Source organism: Hemitrygon akajei, chromosome 13 (assembly GCF_048418815.1).
Source record: "Hemitrygon akajei chromosome 13, sHemAka1.3, whole genome shotgun sequence".
Lineage (NCBI taxonomy): Eukaryota > Metazoa > Chordata > Chondrichthyes > Myliobatiformes > Dasyatidae > Hemitrygon > Hemitrygon akajei.
The window spans coordinates 25,740,536-25,766,004 of record NC_133136.1 but is presented as its reverse complement, the minus strand read 5'-3'; the positions used below and the strand labels follow the sequence as shown (position 1 = coordinate 25,766,004).

Sequence of the window (25,469 nt, the reverse complement as noted above, 5' to 3'; positions counted from 1 at the left end):
GGGGTCCCAGTGAATTCACAGGACAGTGTGGGAAACGGGGTCCCAGTGTGTACAAGGACAGTGTGGGAAACGGGGTCCCAGTGAATTCACAGGACAGTGTGGGAAACGGGGTCCCAGTGTGTACAAGGACAGTGTGGGAAACGGGTCCCAGTGTGTACAAGGACAGTGTGGGAAACGGGGTCCCAGTGTGTACAAGGACAGTGTGGGAAACGGGGTCCCAGTGTGTACAAGGACAGTGTGGGAAATGGGGTCCCAGTGTGTACAAGGACAGTGTGGGAAACGGGGTCCCAGTGTGTACAAGGACAGTGTGGGAAACGGGGTCCCAGTGTGTACAAGGACAGTGTGGGAAATGTGGTCCCAGTGTGTACAAGGACAGTGTGGGAAACGGGGTCCCAGTGTGTACAAGGACAGTGTGGGAAACGGGGTCCCAGTGTGTACAAGGACAGTGTGGGAAATGGGGTCCCAGTGTGTACAAGGACAGTGTGGGAAATGGGGTCCTCGTGAGTTCACAGGACAGTGTGGGAAATGTGGTCTCAGTGTGTACAAGGACAGAGTGGGAAACAGGGTCCTCATGAGTTCACCGGACAGTGTGCGAAATGGGGTCTCAGTGTGTACAAGGACAGTGTGGGAAACAGGGTCCTCGTGAGTTCACAGGACAGTGAGGGAACTGGGCCCCAGTGAGTTCAAGGACAGTGTGGGAAACAGGGTCCCAGTGAGTTAAAGGGGTCAGCACCTGGGTTTTCAGTGAATCAGATGCTAAAGCCCTAGGATTTCAGACAGCTTGGCTAATTATTGTTTTTCCATCTGAGGCAGTGTGGGAACTGGAGTCCCAGGGAATTCAAGGACAATGTGGGGAACTGGGTCCCAGTGTGCGCTTTGTTAAAAGGGTACGCAAAGAGAATCCTGATGGACAAATCTGATCACATTGCATTGCAACGAACTTCACTGATTTTGGCATAGAAACATAGTCTATTTAGAAATAACTTGCTCTTTAAAAATTGATCCATGTGATCAGACTGAAGTGCTTTCATTGTTAATCTCATTCCAGAGCATTCTCATCTCATAACAGTAATAATTATGACAGTAATTACAAAATGTGGGTGGAATTCTCAGTGGTACTTCAATGGAGCAATAAATTAGTTTGCAGTTCACTGTCCAGGTGAGCCCCATTGTCCAGAAATTGGTCTTTCTAACAATAAATATCTGATTTCCTGCAGAATTCCTGTCACCTGATGGCAGACAGCCCGGGAGTGCAAAACCAGTGGCTCCACTATGGTACCACATCAATGAGGAATAAAACCTGCTGGGTTAGAAACACCCAAAAGCAGACAGAAGAAAAGATGTTGGAGGCAGACTGGAATGTGCTGCGTTCCTGAAAGAAATTCCATCAGGGAACATTTATTTTGTTTCTTTCCTTATTTCGTTCCCCCCCCCCCCCCCCCCACCCACCACTCCCAACCTCATTGCTTACATACGGCACAAGAGGAGATTGGTAGAAGTAATTCGAGCAAGGTGGTGGATGTGGAATCCTGATCAGGGGAGAGGGAGCAATTGGCTTAATTCTACTTCCATGGGGGAAAAAATTGCCTCTTAGTTCCAAAAATGCAGCTGAGAAGCATGACAGTTCTCCTCACCATGTGGTGGAGTGGAGCTCCCTCTAGAGTCCTCACAGATAAAGTACAACTTGATCCCCTTTGAGACAAGCAGTCTCTGAGTGTAGGTAATCTATGCTCATTCATTCACGAGCCCGTGGATCAGATCGCTGTCTAATGCATTGTGTCATCCTAGTTTCTGTCCTCCTGCATGTCTGGTGTAATGTCACAGACTAATGTCACAGACTGTTGACCATTGCACTTCATCTCCAGATTAGGAATAGAAATGTCAGTCTGGTTGCCCGGCCAGCTTTCAAGGCACAGTAAGGCTGCACATTTTTTTGTGTTGAAACACTGAGGGCAGTCTTTTTTTTTTATCTCAGAGCCCTTCCAAAGTGCCACTTGCAGAGGATAACTTGGCTTATTCGTGGTGGGAGGTATTGGGGGCAAGAAACTTAATGTACCCTATTTTTAATGGAAAAAGGAACCGTTAATATTATTGCACAGTATGCAATCATAATTAGAAGTTTTCAATTAATAGGTGATCTGTTTGCCTTGAATGGAATGTAAAGTTGTATCTTTGAAAGGAGTATTTACCTTGAAATATTCTTTTAATATAAAGTGGTCTGTCTCCATGGATTGATGCCTTCCCACCATCAAGACTAAATCCAAGGCCAGCTGAGGTCTTCAGCAGCTCCACAGTGGTTGCTCCCCTGAGGTCCACATTCCAGCCTGTAATCACCAAAACATTATCAGGTAATAGGTGACTGAATTGTATTCCTGCCCAAGGTTGAAATTCGCGTGAAACAGTAGCTGTGTTTAATTTCACCATTTTACTTACCTGAAATGCACCAAGCAATGCAATTTACAGTTTGTATTCCAAAAGATTACTTTTAAAAGTCCAGATTGTAATTCCAGCATGGAACTATAGGATCTCCAGGAATATCAGATGCTTCTGGGCATACTATCGGGTCCAGGGTCATACTGTAAGATACTGGGCTAATGGGAGGTATACATTTCATGCCTAGCCCCTCCGTTTTATGCTAAACATAGATTAGTTGAGCAAAAGGGCCCATTTCCTTACTGTATAATTCCATGTTCCTTTTTTTTTTGTAAATTAAAACTATTGGCAAAAAATTAATATCATATTTAAACTTAAATGTAAATTGACTAAACCATTCAAAGTTAAAATAAATTGGGAAAAAACTAATTGCTGACCTTCACTTTTCCCCTTAATTTTAATTTCCTTGAATGTTCTCACCTCTCAGCACAGAGATCTGATGACGATTGTGCCATCCACTGTCATCAGTATCATAAAAGGCTCATAGTATAGACTGCAAACTGAATCTGAGACCTCATGAGCTGGTACTTTAATGAGCCATACTTCAGCCAGTTACTGAAGATGGGTCTCAGCTCCTCTATTACATTGTTCTTTATACCTGCTCTCTGATTGACCCTACCTGTTCTTGCTTCCTTTAAGGTGGTATCTCCTCGAGCTGGAAGATGGTTTTCTTTAGAAAGTGATGACTGTGCTTTGGATGAAGTCTCTTCCCTTTCCTTTCCCTTTTTAATTACAACGATGGCCTGTTTATGTACGCGGGCCTGGTGAAGTACATTGAGTGTATCTCCATGTGTCATGTCCATTAAGGAGGTCCCATTGATAGATAAGATGTAGTCGCCCCTCTGAATCGTGCCTTCTTGTGCTGCAACTCCTCTTAAAAATACTTTGTGAATCTGCAAGTAAAAGTATGTGATTTGAGAGAATGTCTATAACAAAGTACAAAACATAATATTTTCAAGTAACAATATTCAGTTAGGATTCCCATCAGAAAAATGACCTATTTTGTAACTCTTCAGTTGGGATTTGCCTCCCACAAGCACTATTCATTCCAAACAGTGACTGCACGGGCTATCAAGTCTGTGGCCCCACACCTAAAATAAAGATGTTCTGAAGTTCGAGATGGGCCAGAGGAAGTTTACGAGAATGAATCTGGGCATGAAAGTGTTAACATAGGTTACAGGAAGAAACATGAGAGTAAATCAGCCATGATTGAATGGTGGAGCAGGCTCCATGGGCTGAATGGCCTATTACGCTCCTATGTCTTATGAACCAGGATCCTGGTGCATTAAAGAGAGCGTGGGACCTGAGTCCTGGGGCGTTAAAGGGAGCGCAGGACCCAAATCCTGGGGCGTTAAAGGGCGCGCAGGACCCAAGTCCTGGGGCGTTAAAGGGAGCGCAGGACCCAAGTCCTGGGGCGTTAAAGGGAGCGCAGGACCCAAGTCCTGGGGCGTTAAAGGGAGCGCGGGACCCAGGTCCTGGGGCGTTAAAGGGAGCGCGGGACCCAAGTCCTGGGGCGTTAAAGGGAGCGCGGGACCTAAGTCCTGGGGCGTTAAAGGGAGCGCGGGACCCGAGTCCTGGGGCGATAAAGGGAGCGCGGGACCCATGTCCTGGTGCGTTAAAGGGAGCGCGGGACCTGAGTCCTGGAGCGTTAAAGGGATCATGGGACCCGAGTCCTGGGGCTTTAAAGGGAGCGCGGGACCCGAGTCCTGGGGCTTTAAAGGGAGTGCGGGACCCAGGTCCTGGGGCTTTAAAGGGAGTGCGGGACCCAGGTCCTGGGGCTTTAAAGGGAGCGTGGGAGCCAGGTCCTGGGGCTTTAAAGGGAGAGCGGGAGCCAGGTCCTGGGGCTTTAAAGGGAGCGCGGGAGCCAGGTCCTGGGGCTTTAAAGGGAGCGCGGGACCCAGGTCCTGGGGCGTTACAGGGAGCGCGGGACCCAGGTCCTGGGGCGTTAAAGGGAGCGCGGGACCCATGTCCTGGTGCGTTAAAGGGAGCGCGGGACCTGAGTCCTGGGGCGTTAAAGGGATCATGGGACCCAGGTCCTGGGGCTTTAAAGGGAGCACGGGACTCAGGTCCTGGGGCGTTAAAGGGAGCGCGGGACCCAGGTCCTGGGGCGTTAAAGGGAGCGCGGGACCCAGGTCCTGGGGCGTTAAAGGGATCATGGGACCCAGGTCCTGGGGCTTTAAAGGGAGCACGGGACCCAGGTCCTGGGGCGTTAAAGGAAGCGCGGGACTCAGGTCCTGGGGCGTTAAAGGGAGCGCGGGACCCAGGTCCTGGGGCATTAAAGGGAGCGCGGGACCCAGGTCCTGGGGCGTTAAAGGGAGCGCGGGACCCAGGTCCTGGGGCATTAAAGGGAGCGCGGGACCCAGGTCCCAATGCGTTAAAGGGTGCACATGGACCAGGCCCTGTTGAAAGGAAGTTTGAGATCCAGGAGTTCAGTATGTGAGAGGAAATCTCTGTGAATGAACAACAGGATAATCATGAGAAGTCAAGATAAACAATTTTAAGCAGCTGATTCATCTAGAAAAACATTAGTTTTCTAAGACATTTTAAAATGGCTCTCCAATGAGCTGTTAAAAATTTTTAATAATTAGAAATCAAACCATGTGTTACACCCTTTTTTTCTCAGTATTGCCTCGAATGAATCAATGTACTGTTCCAAAATAAGTCCTGCCTTTTTAAAAAGTATCTATCTCAATGATTTTTTTTTTCTTAGATATATTGCAGCAGGAGCCTGAACAATATGTTAATCCTTGCGAGATAAAACCTGCAGAATTGGCAATCTCAAGCCTCTCCAACTTTGCACTGCTCCACTCCCAAAAACCTCCCAAATTTCTGCTTCTATTAAAGGAAACTCAGAAAAGTGGAAACTCTCGATCTCAAACAAATGGTGGTCTTGTTCATGTTCAGCTTCATCCAACAACGTCACCAAACTTCAACTTGAAGTACCCAAGATTCCCATCCACAATTCTTAATTTCTGCTTCCATGACTTTTGTCCACTCTTTTATTAACTTATAAAATCATCTTTTATAATCCTTCCACAACTTCTTTGGTCTAGGAATATGATTACCATTTTGGGTTTGAATTTGCGAGAGGTCAACGTTCAAAAATTCTGGATGAGCTCTCTGATGAAAATCTTGAGCAGTATCACGGTAGTGTAGTGGTTGGCACAATGCTCTGACAGCACCAGTGACCCAGGTTCAATTCCTGCTGCCGTCTATAAAAAAAGTCTGTAATTTTTCCTCCTGACCGGATAGGTTTTCTCCTGGTGCACCAATTTCCTCCCATTTGCAAAAGCAGAATCAAGTTTAATAGGTTTCAATAGATTAGTAGGTTAATTGGTTACATCAGTGTAATTGGGCGGCACTGTCTTATTGGGCTGGAAATGCATTGTACCTCTGAATAAAAGTATCTCCAGGTGAATAAACAATAAATGTTGCTTCTAGAGCAATGCATTTTGAATCCTGTAGATGGCGGCAGTAGATATTATATTGCAACTGTTGACAGGAAATTCTGGATCCGTTTTATTAAGCAAAAACTGAGATTGGATAAAACAGGTTTCTTTAAAAGCAAATGGTATGTTTAAACAACACTTACGGTTACAGATTTTTGTTCCTGGTCCACACCACCTGCGACACTAAAACCCAATCCTGCACCTTCATCTTTGTCCAGTACAATGATATAAACGTCTCTCTTATTCTGTTCTCATGGAACAACAACAAAGAAAACAGAATTTACTGAATTTCATATTATAACACAATGCAGTATTTTCCCTTAATATAAACAATGCTAATCTTGGAATTCCATGCATTCAATTTGAGGAAGAACATTGCAATCAATTCCTGTATTTTTTCCCGTCATTTTATTTGTCTAAAACATATACGTCAAACTCAAGGCCCGCGGGCCAAATCCGGCCCGCAGAGGAATTATCTTTGGCCCGCGAGATAATATCTAATTACTATTAAAGCTGGCCCCAGTAATTGAAGCGCCTATGGCGTATGATAAGGCTAATGCTGAGTTTATTCAGGTACCAGGTTTTCAGGGTTTTTAGTGTTTATTCGGCAGTCTTGCTCGGCAGTCTTCTTCATAAGAAACGGAATTTGTAAAGTGAAACACTTTGTAGTTATAGCAGAGACTGAGACACATGAGAGCAGGCTGAAAAAATGGAGGCAACGAAAGCCGCGTTCGCACGGCCCGCATGAAGCTGCATTTTGCTCAATCCGGCCCGTGACCTAAAATGAGTTTGACACCTCTGGTCTAAAAGATCTTCTGATGGTGGATGAAAAAGGCCCTAGGGTTTTCAATTAGAGTTTCACTGTGGACAAAATAAAGGCAACGTATGGGAAGAACATCATCAATTAATCTTCAATATGCATGACTAAACTCTAAAAATTTGCAATATATTATTTGGAAATGTTAAAATAAAATAAGCCACTCACTTCATACATTTAGGTTGTGTTAATGCCTCCTTCATCCCAATAGTAACTGTAATCTTAATACTAAAATTATTTCTGGTGAAGGGCCATTGAAATGTTTCTCTGCTTCTCTCTCCATTGGTGCTGTTTGACCTGCTGAGTATTTTTGCCATTTTTTGATTTTATAATTCATATACATAATCCATACCCCACGTTCCTTTTCTCACATTTTCAATTCTCATCCTAAGTGATGAGTCTCTCTTGTCAATCAACAACTCTGATCAAAGCCCCTCATGAATAGAGTGACCTATTGCTCTTGTATCTCCCCACCTCTCTGCAGCCTCTGCCACAGATGCCCACACCATGCTCTTCCAGGGAACGTCTTTACATCATCCAGCTGGCTTGCATTGCATTTGCCTGATTCTCTTCTTTTCAGTAGTAGCCAAAATAGTCACCAGTAACCACTTCTGCTCTTACACGCACAACATTCTCTCTGTGTCTCCAGAGAGTCATTGTTTGCCTCTTCCCATCGTGCACCTACACCGCCCTGTAGCATCATCATGCATTGCCTGTGTACACGATGACACGTACCTATTCCTTGTCACAACCTCTCCTGTCTTCTCCACACTTGCTAAGCTGTAAGGCTGCCGATTTAACATCCAAGAATAAAAGAGCAAGAATATCCTCCAGGTAAATATAAGAAAAAAGTGAAGGTATTGGCCTTGGTCCTTAACACAGTTCCATTTTGTAGAACTGACTCTGTTTTCCTTCTGGCAATTGAAACTGAATCAGACCGTTTGCAACTTTGGTATTATACCTGACCTGAGGTGAGTTTTATGACAGATTATTTCCTTCTCCAGCAACATCAGTTAACTTCAGCACTTCCCATTCCTGTTCCACCATTTCAGTCCATGGCCTCCTCTATGGTCACGATGAGGCCACACTCAGGTTGGAGGAGGAATATCCCATATTCTGTCCAATCTGATGGCGTGAACATTGATTTCTCCAACTTCTGCTCATTTCTTTCCTCTGATTTTACAAACCCCATTTCCAGAAAAGTTGGGATATTTTCCAAAATGCAATAAAAATAAAAATCTGAGATATGTTAATTCATGTGAACCTTTATTTAACTGACAAAAGTACAAAGAAAAGATTTTTAATAGTTTTACTGACCAATTTAATTGTATTTTGTAAATATACACAAATTTAGAATTTGATGGCTGCACCACACTCAACAAAAGTTGGGACAGAGGCATGATTACCATTGTGTTACATCACCTTTCTTTTTAATAACACTTTTTAATCGTCTTGGAACTGAGGATACTAATTGTAGTAGATTTGCAATTGGAAATTTTGTCCATTCTTGCTTGATATAAGACTTCAGCTGCTCAACAGTCCGTGGTCTCCGTTGTCTGATTCTCCTCTTCATGATGCGCTATACATTTTCAATAGGAGATAGATCTGGACTGGCAGCAGGCCAGTCAAGCACACGCACTCTGTGTCTACAAAGCCACGCTCTTGTAGCCCCTGCAGAATGTGGTCTGGCATTGTCCTGTTGAAATAAGCATGGACGTCCCGGGAAGAGCCGTCACCTTGATGACAACATATGTCTCTCTAAAATCCTAATATACGCCTCAGAGTCAATGGTACCTTCACATACATGCAACTCACCTATGCCGTGGGCATTGATGCACCCCCATACCATCACAGATACTGGCTTTTGCACCTTTCGCTGATAACAATCAGGATGATCGTTTTCATCTTTGGCATGGAGAACTGGACGTCTGTTTTTTCCGAAAACTAGCTGAAATGTGGACTCATCTGACCACAGCACATGGTTCCACAGTCTTTCAGTCCATCTGAGATGAGCTCAGGCCCAGAGAACTCACCGGCGTTTCTGCATAGAGTTGATGTATGGCTTCCTCCTTGTGTAATACAGTTTCAAGTTGCATTGCTGGATGCAGCGACGGACTGTGTTAAGTAACAATGGTTTTCCGAAGTACTCCCAAGCCCAGGTGGCTATAATTGTCACAGTAGCATGATGGTTTCTTAGGCAGTGCCGCCTGAGGGCTCGAAGATCACGCGCATTCAACAGTGGCTTCCGACCTTGCCCTTTATGCACTGAGATGTCTCTGAATTCTCTGAATCTTTTCACAATATTATGCACTGTAGATGTTGAAAGACCTAAATTCTCTGCAATCTTGTGTTAGGAAATGTTCCTTTTGAACTGACTAACAATTCTCTCATGAATTTTGGCACAAAGGGGTGAGCCACGACCCATCCTTGCTTGCAAAGACTGAGCCTTTGATGGACACTACTTTTATACCCAGTCATGATACCTCACCTGCTACCAATTAGCCTGCTTAATGTGGAGTCTTCCAAACCGGTGTTACCTGAATATTCTGTGCACTTTTCAATCTTATTTTAACTCTGTCCCAACTGTTGAGTGTGTTGCAGCCATCAAATTCTAAATTTGTGTATATTTACAAAATACAATTAAGTTGGTCAGTAAGATTATTGAAAATCTTTTCTTTGTACTTTTGTCAGTTAAATAAAGGTTCACGTGAATTAACATATCACAGGTTTTTGTTTTTATTGCATTTTGGAAAATATCCCAACTTTTCTGGAAATGGGGTTTGTACATTCCCCATTCTGGTTCCCCTCTCAGCCCTTCTCTTCCCCTTGCCTGCTTACCACATCTCTTCTGTTCCCTTATCCTTCCTTTTCTTCCATTGTCTATTGTCCTCTAATATCAGATTTCTTCTCCTTCAATCTTTCCCTCTTCCTCCTATCACTTTCCAGCTTCTTAGTTCATCTCTCCCTCTCCCAACCAACCACCTTCCCCTTCATCTGGTCCTACCAATCACCTGCCAGCTTGAACTCCTTCTCTTACCCCACCCCCACCTTCTTATTATGGCTTCCTCCCCCTTCCTTTCCAATCCTGAGAAAGGGGCTCGTTCCAACACATTGATCATTTTCTTCTCCTCCATAGATGCTGCCTGACTTGCTGAGTTTCTTCAGCATTTTGTGTGTTACTCAAGTTCTATAAATAACTTACCTGCTGTTAAACATTCATCTATCCTTTTTCTCCACCCAGATCTATTTTGCTTGTTTCCCATGTTCTGCACTCTAAACTGGAAGTCATTCAAAGCCCTCTTGCCTGGGTCATGACCTGAATTATGCCCCATTTAATGAGTCATCTGACTCAGATGACTGATTTTGGTTAAGTGATGCACCCTTTTTAAAATTCATATTATTTAATTTTGATTTAAACTTTATCTACTTCTGTCTTGTTATCATTTAAGGAATGCACACTCCTCCAATGTTGTACAGAGCCTTGAATTACTCTGTTGTTGATGGTTAAATCTCAGTTCAATGCTCTGTTAACAGTTATGTTATTATAAAATCAATAACACAATGGTGGTTTAACAAAAAAATGCACACAAATGCTGGAGGAACTCAGCAGGTCAAGCAGCATCTATGCAAATAAGTACATTGTCAATGTTTTGGGCTGAGACCCTTCTTCAGGACTGATAACAATTCTGTAAAGAATCTTTAGGAACTCTCTGCTACTTTAAAGGAGCCAGAACCATGGATGTTTTTATGATGGACAGTTCCCTAGTCTCAACTATGTACAAAATGAAGTTTGTTAAGCTTTCTTTCATGGCTTTATGGTGCTCACATTACATACATGTCTTCCTGTAATAAGTTACTCAAGTAGTTACTCAGTCCTGATAAAGGGTTTTGGCCCGAAACATCAACTGTTTACTCTTTTCCATAGACGCTGCCTGGCCTGCTGAGCTCCTCCAGCATTTTGTGTGTGTTACTCGAGCAGTTAGATTTGTTTAGTGCCCAACGTTTTGAGTGAACACCCAGTATTGACAAGTCCATTTTCCAGTGTTGCCAGCAGGTTAGACCACAATGCTTTTATACAGCTTCTGGAGATGCTTAATGCGGCAACGCCCGATTTACGAGGATAAAGAATCATCCACACCTGTTGCCACATTCTGTTTTGGGTTAATTACTCACAAATGCTGGCTCCAAACTACAATCAGATTACCAATACACAGGATGAGTACAAGCCGTCCTTGAGCACAAACCTGTTGTAACACTCTGTCCATTACGACCTCTTTGGAAAATCTGTGTTTAACTTCTTAATGTTTTTAATTGGTTTTAAATTTATCTTTTTATTCCATACCCACTGATCTTCCACAGTAATTTGTTTGAGCCTTCTTGACGAAGATTTTGTGGAAGATATTGTAGCCCCATGTTCACATTTTTTAATATTTGGATTTGGGCATGGCCGTAATGCCGGTCGGTGTTCACTGTTCAGCTCTGACTGCTCTTGAGAAGATAATAATGAGTCATCTTCTTGAACTCCTGCCACCCTTCTGGCGAGGACACTCCCACTTCCAAGTCAAGTCAAGGTGGTATGTAACCCAGGAAACCCAGTTACCAATTCATCAACACTAGATTTTCACACAAAAATGAACATTAATCTAATCTAATTCTTGGGTCAATTTAACTTGTTGTGTTCAAGGAATGTAGTATGAGAGAACAAATATACTTTGAAGACAACAAATGTGTAATATCACACAGGAGAGTATAGCACAGTACAGGCCCTTTAGCCCGCAATGTTGTACCGAGCACTTCATCTGCACAAAAATCAATCTAACTCTCCCCTCCCAAATAACCTTCTGTCTTTCTTTCATCCATGTGCCTAAGGGTCTCTTAAATGTCCCTAATGTATCTGCCTGGACGACTATCCCAGTGGTGTGCTTCACATACCCACCACCTGTGTTTTTAAAAAAACTGCTTCTGTCACCCCACCTCCATACTTTCCCCTAATCACCATAAAAGTATGTCTTCTGGTATTAGCTATTGCCACCATGGGAAAAAAAAGTCATTGCCTGTCCGCTCTGTTTATGCCTCTCATCATCTTAAACACCTCTATCCAACCTCCTCTCATCCTTCTTCTCACCAAGGAGAAAAGCCCTACCTCACTCAATCTTCGCTCATAGTGCACGTTCTCTAACCCAGACAGAATCCTGCATGCTTTCTAAAGCTTCCACGTCCTTCTTATATTGAGGTGAGCAGAACTGAACACAATATCCTCATGTGTATACTGCCTTGTCTATGCTGGCCGATAGTGTAGTGGTATCAGCACTGGACTTTGAGGCCAGTGGTCCTGGGTTCGAATCCGGCCAGCTCCTTGCACGCTTTCCATCTGTGCATCCTGAGCATTGAGCTAGCAACACGGCTTCATAAAGAACAGGCAAAATGCTGAAGAAACAGCCAGGCTACTGCTGATGCGCCACAGGGCAGAGGACAGGAATAACAAATATTCTTGCCCCTGGAATGTTGCCCTTGTCCTTCTTGGTGGAAGAGGTCATGGAATTGGGAAACGAGTTGGAGTAGCTCCCCATAACCAACTGGTATTTTGATTTCTTTTACAATCATAGTCCAAGACCTCTGCTTATTATGATATTATATAAACCCTCCTTTGACAGCTGGTGTTGCCTTAATTAGATTAATACTATGCTGACTTTTGCCACCAGCACAGTAAAGATTTCTTACTGGTCTCCATTCCCTGCCCTGAGCTGCCAATACTTAGCTGGAGAAAATTTTGATAATTAACTTGAATCCTGTATTCCAGGGTAAAGTTTAACAGTAAGATTACACAATCTGCTGAGGAAATCACGATAAACTTGGAAAAAATCATTCCCAGAGTAGGGAAGAAGAAAACATTTATAAGAATAACATGTAAAAAATCTACTGGAAGTCCCTTGTCTGGGTCCGTGCATGAGCGGATTGCCTTTGGTGTAGCTAAGCAGACAAATCTGAACACATTAATTCTCAGCAATTCCAATTTTCCATCTTGGAGGCTGCTTGCATCAAACACAAATAAATAAAGGTTGAGCCTTGAATCAAAACTACTACTTCTACATCATGTGACCCTATCACAAAGGAGTCATTCATAATGCAATAATGGAAATGGGTACATGGCTTAATTTTGCCACGACTATTCTAATTTAAGAATTTCACGCACATCTGCTCTCACCCCATCCTCCTGTCACCCCACATGGGATAGGGTTCTCCTTGTCCTCACCTATCATCCCACCAGCCTCCGGGTCCAACATATAATTCTCCGTAACTTCCACCACCTCCAACGGGATCCCACCACCAAGCACATCTTTTCCTCCCCACCCCCTTTCTGCTTTCCACAGGGATCGCTCCCTACGTGACTCCCTTGTCCATTTGTTCCCCCCCCCCCCCCATCCCTTCCCACTGATCTCCCTCTCGGCACTTCCAGGTGAGGCGACACTTCACCTGTGAGTCAGCTGGTGTGGTATCCTGCGTCCGGTGCTCCCGGTGTGGTCTTTTATATATTGGTGAGACCTGACGTAGACTGGGAAACTGTTTCGCTGAACACCTATGCTCTGTCCGCCAGAGAAAGCAGGCTCCATCCTGAAGAAGGCCCAGCAGCGGATGTACTTCCTGCGGCTCTTGAGGAAATACAGTCTGCCGCAGTTCTACACTGCAGTCATTGAGTCTGTCCTGTGCACCTCCATCATTGTGTGGTTTGGAGCCGCCACCAAGCAGGATAGAACCAGACTACAGCGCACAGTGAGGACTGCCGAGCGCATCATTGGAGCCTCCCTGCCCTCTATTGTGGACCTGTACTCTTCCAGGTTGAAGAAGAGGGTGGGGAACATCATAAAGGACTCCTCCCATCCTGCGCATGGACTGTTTGATCTGCTTCCGTCTGGTAGGCGCTTCAGATCCCTCCAGACTAAGACTAATAGGCACTGGAGAAGTTTTTTCCCTACTGCGGTCACTTTGCTGAACAGTTAACTGCCGGATAACTGTCGGCTAACTATTACTTGGATTGCACTACCTGTGTGTATAATTTATATTTTCATTTATATCTATCATTATTATTGTTATGAGCAGAGAGACAACATCTGCCGGAAGTAAATTCCTTGTATGTGCATAGGTACTTGGCGATTAAAGTCTGATTCTGATCTCCCAGTGGCCACACATTTTAATTCCACGTCCCATTCCCATTCTGATATGTCTATCCATGGCCTCCTCTACTGTCAAGATGAAGCCACACTCAGGTTGGAGGAACACCACCTTATATTCCGTCTAGGTAGCCTCCAACGTGATGGCATGAACATTGATTTCTCTAACTTCTGTTAGTGCCCCCCTCCCCTTCTTACCCCATCCCTTATCTCTGTCCCTCTCACAGTTACTCCTTACCTGTTCTACATCTTACGCTTTCTCCCTAGGCCTCCCATCCCATGATCCTTTCCCTTCTCCAGCTCTGTATTCTTTTTGCCAATCAACTTTCCAGCTCTTAGCTTCATCCCTCCCCCTCCGGTCTTCTCCTATCATTTCGGATCTCCCCCTCCCCCTCCCACTTTCAAATCTCTTACTATCTCTTCTTTCAGTTAGTCCTGACGAAGGGTTTCGGCCCGAAACATCGACTGTACTTCTTCCTGCCTGGCCTGTTGCATTCCACCAGCATTTTGTGTGTGTTGCTAATTTAAGAATGTTAGCTCTCTTTCGATATTTTTTCAGGAAGTCTAGACTGCATTTCAGTGAATGGTTTTCGAGACAATGGCCATGCGAATCCTGTGGGTTTAACTCCACTGGTGCAGTTGATGCAACAGAAAAGGAAGAATAGAGCCTGATTGAGGCAGTGAAGCAGACACAAACCTCTGATCACCACGATCTGGGCTTCACTCCAGGTAAATGTGCTTTAAATACTATTCCCTTGTCTTCAGCAAAATTTATTTGCATCTTTTCAGTCCAAGTCTCAGTGCATTTGAAGCCAAAGCGAAAAACTATATTATTGGTGTGTGCTGGTGTTGTTGGGTCTACCACCATTACTCTAAAGTGTTACAGATGTGTTATAACATTCCATCCTTTATCCTCTGGGCTGGCTTAATCCTTAGCCAGACAAAATCTTGGAAATTAATTTAAATACACAGTAGAAACTGACTGAAGTTTAAACTGCTCTCAGGTTAAGCTACTGGCTGAACTATCACTACAGATACAGTATGTGCCACTGTAAGTCAGAGGCCATAAAGCAACTTTGCTGTGTGAAGGGAAGGTGTTCCATTGACATGAACTTCCAGGCCACTGGCAGGGTACAGAATGAACAGTACTTGGTTGCTTGCTGTATCACAAAATCAGGAATCACAAAAGCTGTATGAATAAAAAACAAATTGCTCCAGGAAAAATACTGCACAACACCGTCAGATAGCAATTTCAGATCTTTTGTCCGTTCTCTGGTTAACTAACGCACATGCAGTCGGTTAACAAGCTGGCCTATGTTCGAATGGGCCATGGGTAGGTTAAGAGTTCCAACTGGAATAAAACGATCAACCAATCAAGAATATAACTATAACATTTATGTTACCACTCAATGTGACTGAGACTGCAGCAGATGTAATCTGGAGCAAAAATCAGACTGCTGGAGGAACTCAGCAGGTCAGGCAGCATCTGCTGATGCAGAGAGATGGCTGACGTTTCTCATCAGACTGAGAGGAAGGATAGCCAATAAAGGGGGGTGACAGGAAGGGGTAAGGCAGGTGCTGGCAGGTGATAGGTGGAACTAGGTGAACGAGTGACTGTGTGTGTGTGTGTGTGTGGGGGGTGGTGGGTGTTGGCGGGGAGGGGCGTGAGAGGCAAATGTGACCAGATTGGGTGGGGCATGAAGAGAGGTGGTATGAGTGGAATTGGTGATGATGGGTAGAGAAAGAGGAGGAGAGAAATGGAAGGGGGAAGATGAAGCTAGATGGGGGGAAGGTGGTTTTGTCCCCTCCCCTCACCTGTTTCCATCTGTTGATCACCAACAGAGTTAACCTACTGGGTTTTCAATTCCGTCGCTCAACTGGTTATATCTGCCATTATCACGGGGGCCAATCATCCTGCTTACTTATCAGATCGCACCATATGTTGCCTCTGGTTTCCACTGATCATCTTCCTGCCTCTGCCTCCACCTAGTTCCCTATATTGCCTGACAACCTCTGTCTCGTCTCTCCCTCTCATCCCTTTATACTGACTATCTCTCCTCTACACACTCAGTCCTGATGCAGGGTCTCAATCTGAAATGTCGGCCATCCCTTTGTCTCCAAAGATGGTGTTCCACCTGCTCAGTTCCTCCAACAGTTTGTTTTTTTGTTGCAACACCTACAGTATCTGGTGTAGCTTGCAGATTCAAGAATATTTTTAAGGATCAAGGTAAATTTATCATCAGAGTATGTATATGTCACCACATACTACCCCGAGGTTCATTTTCTCACAAGCATTCAAGTAGAACAAAGAAGTACTATATACTTGGAGGCCTTTTATTCAATACTTTCACAGAATGTAATTTGACCTTTTCCAATTCCTTTATGTCATTCATTAATTTGAGTAGAGGAGCAGAGTTGACGACACTAATAATTTTTTTAATGTAATAGAATAGCCCAGCTTGCTTTTTTTTAAGTTTAGGTTTAGTTGTGTTTAGTTTAGTATATTTTGTTTTTGTTTTTTCAATTTGGGTTTTTTTTCCATCTTTTTTTTCTCTCTGGTATCCTGTTTATATTTAGGGTTTGGGAGGTCTATTATATGCTGTTACCTATAGTTTTTACTCATGTGTTAACTGCCAGCAATGTAATCTCACTCCCTTTGTACTATTATGATGTTATGTATCTGTTCTTGAAAAATTCATTAAAAGGATTGGAGAAGTACTATATACATCTACACACAGAGACTGACAAACAACAAATTTGCAAAGTACAAACTGTGCAGATACAAACCCCCCCCCCAATATAAATAGCAAATAAATAATTCCAACAGTAAAATCACATTAACTTGACAGGCTACTTTTGATTTGAAGTCCTGAGTAATGGAGGTGGTGTTTCTCCAGAAGGTTCATTTACACCAAATTAGTTTTCAAGTAGGATTTGAACCTGAATTTGGATGATCAATCAGATTAAGCAATGTTGGAAATAATTAAACACTGAATTTGTTTAGCCAAACATAAATGGAAGCTGTTTAATCTGGTATATTTTTGGTGTACTCATGAAGTAACATATCTCTAGTGATATCTCTAGGTCCATCGCATTGTTGGATAGTTATTGACAATTGGAAAAACAATTAAAAGGATAAGCGGAATCTTTCAATCTCCTGTTAGTAGTGTGTGGAATACAATAAACAGGGAATGGCGAAAATGCACTTTTAAAATTAAGTCATGAATACCTGAAGGGCAATATAACACACAGCTATAGGAGGTGAGTAGAACAATGGAATACGCTTCGGTTTCCTCTGGCAAACCGCTAATTCTAATACAAATTGGGTCAAAAATCTGTCATAAATTTCATGCTTTTAGGTTAACTAGCTGGAATTAAAATGACAAATATCATTACTGACACATAATTTTCCCCATGAGATAGAAGACAATGAATAATGCTAATTCTGGCATGTTAGTGCATTCATGCTGCAATTTCTCCTTGAACCCCAACTTCCATGGACCTTCCCACAGCAAGTCTACCTGCTGGAAAATGACAGAAACAAAACAGAAATCTGCTAGGCTTGCCTCAGGCTCTTACTTTTGGCAATTTACATAACTATAACAGCTTACCTCAGCTACATTCTTGGCTTCTTGGATTATTTTTGTGATATCTGCTTTAGCCATTAGTGAGGACAAAACCGCCTGTGCTTTTCGCTTCTCCGGGATGGAGTGTGATAGATCTTCAAGACTGAAAAATATATTTTGAAGGATTAAGTATGTGATTAATCAGTAACATTACAAAACTTCTCAAGCATATTGGACTTTCCTACAGTGGTGTCTATTCCTAATAGCAGTGCAGTGTGTTTAAACTGAAAAGTAACGTGACTTGTGACAGGTTACAATTTCCTGGCTGATTCCCTACAACTTATCTGTTTCAGAAATGTTACTCTGTGGAGACACGGAACAGAAGCTTGAACTCTTTCCATACAATGAGGTACATCTGGTTGTTCAAAGAGAATAAGCAGGAAGAGGCTCCCTAAGAACAAAATTTCAAAGTTTCAAGAATGTTTGCCAGTGCAGTTTACAATTTAAGAAGGAGAAATTAATTTCATTGGAATGATTAAAGGGACTTCATTCCTTCAATGCAATTTCCAAATGTGAACATTAAGATTACATTGACCAGATGTAAAAGTAAGCGAACAGCAATAGTGAATATTAGCATTCAAATTCCACTTTACTTTTTAAGCTTCTTTCAAATTTCTTTTTCCAACAGTTTGTTACAATTTGTTTATGCCCATAAATTCAAGTATAAATTATAAATTCTTACACTTCTCAACATAGTAATCCCTAGACCCCAAGTTATGTTAATATAATGAATAAATTTAGCAGAAGGCATTGTTAATCTAGACAGGAGGAATAAACAGTCTCCCTATTCATACCACAAGAGAATCTGTAGATGCTGAAAATCCAGAGCAACACACACTAAATGCTGGAGAAGTTAGCATCTTATCCTAGCGTTTTGCCCCTTCCTTTGAAATCTTGGTGAAAGTTCTCAGCCCAAACTGTCAGCTCTTTATTCCACTCTATTAATGCTGCCTGACCTGCTGAGTTCCTCCAGATTTTTCTTGGTGTCCCTATTCACACCTTGGTCTATGTAAGATAAAAATTAAACGTCCAGTACAGCACAGAACAGTATAATTCAGTACAAAAGTTTTAAAGTACAGACCCACTATCAAAATGTCTTTCCACTAACTTTTTTCAAGATGCAAGTATTATTACATCATTACATGTAACACTGTATTTTTGGGTTTACACGCACCCAGGTCTCTATGCTACATTACAGTGGTAACAGAACAATTATCCTTGTCAGGAAAGATGGTGAAAATGAAATGTTTCTTTCAGACGCAATGTACACTATTTGGCCAGCGAACAAGTTAGCCCAAGGAAGTCTGTCAATAATTAAAAAGAAATTAGTAGACAACTGACTTTAGTGTGGACTTGATCTTGACAACCTTGTCAAGTGTAATAACAGTATACATCAGAAGCATTTCAGTTTATGTTGTTCTGTTCAGGCAAAGTAATCATCACACTTCTTCTTTCCAATAAAAACAAAGGAATTTTATTTGCTGAACAGGAAATGTGGATCTTCCACCTGATCAGATACTCCAAGAATGCATCAAAGTGACTACTGCTCTTATTGACATTTTATATGCTTATTAAAATAACTTTCTTTTATTTGCATCAGTTAGTGCAAAATAATTACTTATATTTGCAAATCTTTTTTGTGCGTTGTTTTAGAATGAAAATGTGTTAGTTGCATTAACAAAATTATTAACTTCATAACTAATGCTTTATTACCAATTACTAATTAACATATTGTTAGGTCAGTGTAATGAAGGAGCTAAGTGGTGAAAATATAAAATTTAAATACAGTGGATTCCACTTATTTGGGCTGGAATTGGTTAATTGGGGCAGCCACTTATTTGGGACAACTCTTAAGGAACAAAAACTACTTGAGAAAACAGCCAAGATTCTGTGAAGAATTTGAAGGTATCGACAATCATCATGAATATTACAATGACGATGAAGATTTGAACAATGCAATTGTTCAAAGCATTGTATGAAGGCAGTCCATTATCCACATTAGGTATCTGTACTGATTTTGTTCATTTGCAGTCAATCAAAAGAACACGGCAGACAAATTCATCTATGAATAAGTATTAGGAACTAATACACAGCTTTATAGTACTGCAGTAGTATTGGTAATGGTCTAATTTGTTCTAATTTATGTAATTTAAATACATAATTTTTTATTCTGTTTTTTAAATATCTTTTTAGCTATATCTATGATACTTCGGTTAATTGGGGCAGCCAGTTAATTGGGCCAAAATGTACAGATTCCAACGTGTCCCAATTAACGAGAATTCACTGTGTATGCAGATAATTAAGATGAAATGGAAACTAGAACATAGAACATTACAGTACAGTACAGATCCTTTAGCCCAAGACGTGCTGACCTTTTAACCTTCTCTAATCTCAAAAGCAGAGCGATAAAACTGCTTACAGGACTTGAAAGCACACTGTACAGCAAAGACAACAAACCCCTTCTACACAAAGTAGATCTCTCATTCTAATGGCGTATAGTCGCTGAGCTTTTTTTCAAAAGTGCAGCAGTTCTGCTTCTTACACAAGGAATTTGGGGAAAGGATAGCTCCATTTTCATCCACTGACTCTTACAACAAAGGTGAGCAAGTGTGCGTGTGGGGATAAAAAGGACAGGATTGGTTAGCCCATCTCAGAGGCAGGCGGATACTCTGTGCTCTATTCAGTTGAGTAGACTTCATCCTGAGAATGCTGCTTTTATGATTGTGTGTGCCGGTGATGCTGCTGCTTGTATGGTTTTCATTGTATTTGTGCAAACTTGTCTTAATGGCAATTAACGGAGGTATGAGAAATACAGTACTCTGCAAAAGTCTTAGGCACTCTAGATTTTTTATATGGTTTCAGATGGTATGAACACAGCATCATCAAGGCTGTCTGGGATTACCTGGAGAGAGAGGGAAGCAAGCAAGACAGCCAAAGTCTGTGGAAGAACTGTGATAAGTTCTCCAAGACACTTGGAACAACCTACCAGCAGATTTTCTTATAAAGCTGCATGACAGTGTACCCCAGGGAAAAGATGCAATTTTAAAGGCAAAGGGTCGCCACACCAAATATTGATTTGATTTAGTTTTTTACTATTTACTGCTCTTTATGGTAATTTTTTTTTAGATATTTCGAAACTTTTCATTTCATTACTTTTGACAGCATCTTTGCTTTACAGATTTTGTTTTTACATGTGCTTAAGATTTTTGCATGGTACTGTAAAAGTTCAACCTGAGACCACACTTGCTTCTGAAATTGAGTTTCAATAATATATTCTGCATTTGTATCCAAGGATGAATTTCTACTCCGATGGCTACAAAAGCAGGCCTGAGCTACTACTGCAAAGTCCTGGAGTAACTCACCCACCTGATGATTCTCAAGCCTATCCACCATTTGCAAGGAGCATCAGGAATGTGATGGAATCTCCTCCACCACCTAGGTAAGGGCAGTTCAAGCATTATTTAAGAAATTTTTGCTTTCCATCTTTACTGAGGCTTTAGGCTGGTGCTTTACTGAGGCAGTGTGCCTACAGTTCTCACTGCCTTTGGAAAGCAGCCAGCATGATCAGAAATCTCACTGACCTCAAGACATTCTCTCTTCTCCACTCTCTCCCATCTGGCCGAAACACAAAAGCCTGAACGCATGTACCACCAGACTCAAGGAGAGCTTCAATCCCACTGAATTCAGATTCTTGAACAGTCCTCTCACATGATAAGATTCTTGGCCTCACAAACTTCCTTATTAAGATCTTGCACTTTATCGCTTTATCTGCTGCACTTTTATACTTTATTTGTATTGTTATATTTTTATCTTATTCTAGCTCAATGCACTGTCTGATGATTTGATTTGTATGAAGATCAAGTAAGATAAACTTTTCACTGCATCTCAGTATATGTGACTATAACAAACTAATCCCAATAACATTTTTCATCCTCAACATTCTCTCATTCCACCATTGGTGCATGATTTTTAGTGGCTATCATCCTGAAAATTCAGAGCAGCAATTAAGCAAGGCTTCTTCAAGAGCATCTCCAAACCCTAAAACCCAACGCTCAAGACAATAAAAATTACAAGTACATGAGAACTTACAGATTTGCTGAGACTAAATATTGGATCTCCCTTCCCAAGACTACAAGAGCACATTCCTCAAAATTCCTATAGCAGTTGAAGGAGACGGGTCATCATGTTGAAGTACCTGCTTTCTTTACTGAATGCTATACATTATTGATCACCTTTGATTTTATTGTACAAAGTACCAATGGTACTGATACTGATTGCCAATGGTATTGAACCTATGGGGTTACAAGATCATAAGACATAGGAGCAGAATTAGGCCATTTGGCCCATCAAGTCACCATGCCTTGCACTCACAGCTTATTTATTTCCCCCCTCAAGCCCTTTCTCCCTGTAACTTCTGATGCTCATACCAATCAGCCTTCCACTTTAAATATATCCAAATACTTGTCCTCCGCAGTCATTCATGGCAATGAATTCCATAGATTCACCAACCTCTGGCTAAAGAAATTCCTCCTCCTGCTCATTTCTAAGGGACATCTTTACATTGAGGCTATGCCCTCAGGCTCTCCCACTATTGGAAATATCCTCTACACATCCACTTCATCTTGGTCTTTCAAATATTTACATAGCTTTTCGGTGTAACTATAATTGGCTTCAGTTTAAATGCCTGAGGAGAAAGATCAGCAAGGCCCTTAAGCCTTGCGTGCTGTTTAGTGAATCACTTCGAAAGGTGTGTGAATTGAGCCCAGGTAAGACACTCACCCTAAGCAAATATAATCAAAGGTCACCAGGATTGAAAGGAAAAAAGATGACGAACTTGTTTAGGGCAGACGTAGAACACACAAAAACAGACAAGAAAATAGGGTAAGTATTTGGCCACCTGCCCTACCATTCAAGATCATGACAGATCTATGCTGGCCTTAGCTTCTCTTGTGTGCAATTTCACCACAATCTTCAATTCCTCAATCTTTTACAAATATTTCTAACTTCACCTTAAATAAATCCAATAATACTGATTTATAATTTGCAATAATGGAGTATTCTGTGTGTAACAGCCTGGGAAAGGTTGTGCTGCTAATGTAATGTTTTTTTCTGAAACAGCAGTGTTTGGGTTATGGTTAGAGATAACGGGGGCTTTGGAATGTCGGTGTCCAATGAAGAGAGTGCTTTTTTTCTTGTTTTGTGCCCGCGACTGGGGTGATCTGGGTCTTTTGCTCGGCGGATGACGAAGAGAGAAGATGCCAGAAAGGAGACGCCGTACACACCAGAAAGGAGCTGACTTGGGAGTGGGGCCGGGAGTCGACAAGGCCCAGGGAAATCAATGGAGAACCAGCGGAAGGGAAACTGTGAGCTCCAACGTCCATGTTAATCAGTTTCATTAAAATGGGCCCTTTTCTTTTTGTTTTACTTCACTAACCCTTTAGTCAAATTAAGAAATTTAAAGCTAAATCGTTTAATCGCATATGGTGTACTGTCTGTTATTTCGGGGTACTGATATATAACAGGGTGACACATCACGCAGCATCCACACAAACAGGTTTTGCACCTCAACCTCGTACTAGAGATCGTCTCCCCTAGACTTGCGCAGTCTACAGAACCTGAGGGTCACAATTGTGGTTCCGGGATTGATTTCGTTGGATACTGTGTGATTGCTCTGAGCGTTGAAGCAGCGGGTTGTGTGTTTAAGTCTGTGCTGAACTATTGGCTGGTAAAGTGATTACGATACGTGGGTATGGATGCTGCCCGGGTTGAGCGATGGTGTGCATCCACCGGGGTACCGGTAATGAATGCGTGCACGTTGAGTGGGGTAGATATTCGTACTCCTGATGAACTGTTAATTTGACTTTTAAGTACTATTAAAGCTGTAGGCAAAGTTATGATTGTTGGGCAGAAATCTGATAAAATGGCAGGCACAGCCTTTGTTTTAGTTCAGACTTGTGCTGATATAATGGCAGTGGAACTGCCTGGTACTACTGGGGCCCCAGGAGAGGGGGTTGCCGTGGACTATCCATACTTTCCGGGAGGAGGAGAGTATAGGGGAACGGGCAGAATCGCAAGTCGAATCTCCCATAGCTGGAGGTCGAGACTTCAAAGACAGGGTTCTCTAATTTCTTCCCCCCCCCCCCCATTCCTGATGAAGGGTCTTGGCCTTCGGGTAACGTTGGCTACTCTTTTCTCACAGATGCTGCCTGACCTGCTGAGTTCTTCCAGTGTCGTGTACGTATTCTTTGATCCACAGCATCTGCAGTTGTATTTTTGTGTTTTCTCTCATTTCTGCTTAGTGAGGGGAAGTAGTGGTCTGATTTGGAATATTTAATGAGTCCCCATCCCCCAGTGAAGAGTGAGAATTCTGAGTTAGTATCCGCCCGTACTTCTCTGAAGAATAAATGGAAAAATGCCCAGCTTCAAAGTCCCAGCTATTGTAGGCTCTGCCTTCTCTCAGGAACAAAGCCCACCCCTAAAGGGGAAGAGGAGTATGAGACTTGGGTGGAGCAGACCTCTCAGTTGTTAGATGAGAGGCGATGCTCTGATGACATAAGATAACAGCGATTGGTTGAAAGTTTGAGTGGGCGGGCTGCTGACGTAGTGAGGGACGTAAAGGCACAGAACCCCCTTGCCACTTCTGCAGCCTACATGCAAGCACTAGAGGTGGTGTTTGGTGCGACGGGAAGCCCAATGGAGCTCATGACAGGGTTTCAGAACCACTCCGATAGCTGAGGTGGATCAGTTAAGGATGGATCAAATAGCAAAATGTGCCCAGTCCCAGAACATGGTCGCTTGGGGTCTCCAACTGTCTCATAAGTTGTGGCCCCCTCCCTCATTTGTTGAGCTGATCAGAGAAGTACAAGAGGAGGAGAACGTATCAGAGGCGCAGGAGGCCGCTGTCAGCAGGGTACAGTCCTCAGTAGTGGTCCCCTGTGGTGAAGTGATAGCCCACCACGGGGAGTGGGAAAGGAGATTGTGGCAGAGTTGAGAACTAAGATGTCCTGGTTGTTATCAACACAGTGTGGCCCCTACAACTTTGGGGAGTTATGCTACTGCCTTTTACACCTGGGTTGGACTTTGTGCTTTGCAGGAAGGGTTGGCAAATTATCTCAATGTCATGAAGACATGACTAAATTTGGTGGGGAGAGAGTGTAACACCCTGGGAAAAGTTTCGCTACTAATGTAATGGTTTTTCTGTAGCAGCAGTGTTTGGGTTATGGCTGGAGATAACGAGGGCTTTGGATGATGGGAGTGTTTTTTTCTTGTTGTGTGCCTGCAACTGAGGATATCTGGGTCTTTTGTTTAGTGAAGATGAAGAGAGAAGATGCTGGAAAGGAGATATCGTAGATACCAGAAAGGAGTGGACATAGAATCGGGCCGGGAGTTGACGAAGCCCAGGGAAATTGATGGAGGATCAGCAGAAAAGAAACCGTGAGCTCCAACTGGAGCACATTAGACTTTCTTTAAAATGGGCCCTTTTCTATTTTGTTTCACTTTACTAAGCCTTTAGTCAAATTAAGAATTATAAAGCTAAATCGTTTAATTGCATTTGGTGTACTGTCTGTTATTTTGTGGTACTGATTTGTAACAGGGTGACAAATCACGCAGCATCCACACAAACAGGATGTTTTGCACCTCAATCTCCTCCGTTCAGTGGGGCCAGAGATTGTCTTCTCTAGACTTACACAGCCGCCAGAACCTGAGGGTTACATGTGTTTTTAAAATATAGTCACTGTGAGAAATATAACCCCAAGGTTTGCAAGACTGGCTCTCTTTCTGACCTTTGATAGGTTTGTAACAGGCTTACCCAAAAAGAAATAAGACAAGGGAAATAGCCTGGGGAAACAAAAGGTCGCTGAAAAATCATAGAGTGCTATAGAGTTGTAGAGCACAGAAACAGGCCCTTTGGCCCATCTAGTCCATGCCAAACTGTTGTTTTGCCTGGTCCCATTGACCTGCACCTGCCACCATA

The 25,469-nt window shown here is 42.6% G+C and overlaps 1 protein-coding gene across 2 annotated transcripts in view; it reads right to left on the bottom strand.

Annotated features, from left to right (window-relative positions):
• The window catches only part of pdzd2 (PDZ domain containing 2), a 457,654-nt gene that overhangs the window by 20,653 nt on the left and 411,532 nt on the right, over positions 1 to 25,469 (bottom strand). For both annotated transcript variants that reach the window (XM_073064257.1, XM_073064259.1), the window contains 4 exons: positions 17,480 to 17,597; positions 6,026 to 6,127; positions 3,053 to 3,326; positions 2,190 to 2,324 (listed from right to left, as the gene is read on the bottom strand). In XM_073064257.1, coding sequence (XP_072920358.1) covers positions 2,190 to 2,324; positions 3,053 to 3,326; positions 6,026 to 6,127; positions 17,480 to 17,597 — 629 coding nt within the window. The remainder of the gene's footprint in view (positions 1 to 2,189; positions 2,325 to 3,052; positions 3,327 to 6,025; positions 6,128 to 17,479; positions 17,598 to 25,469) is intronic.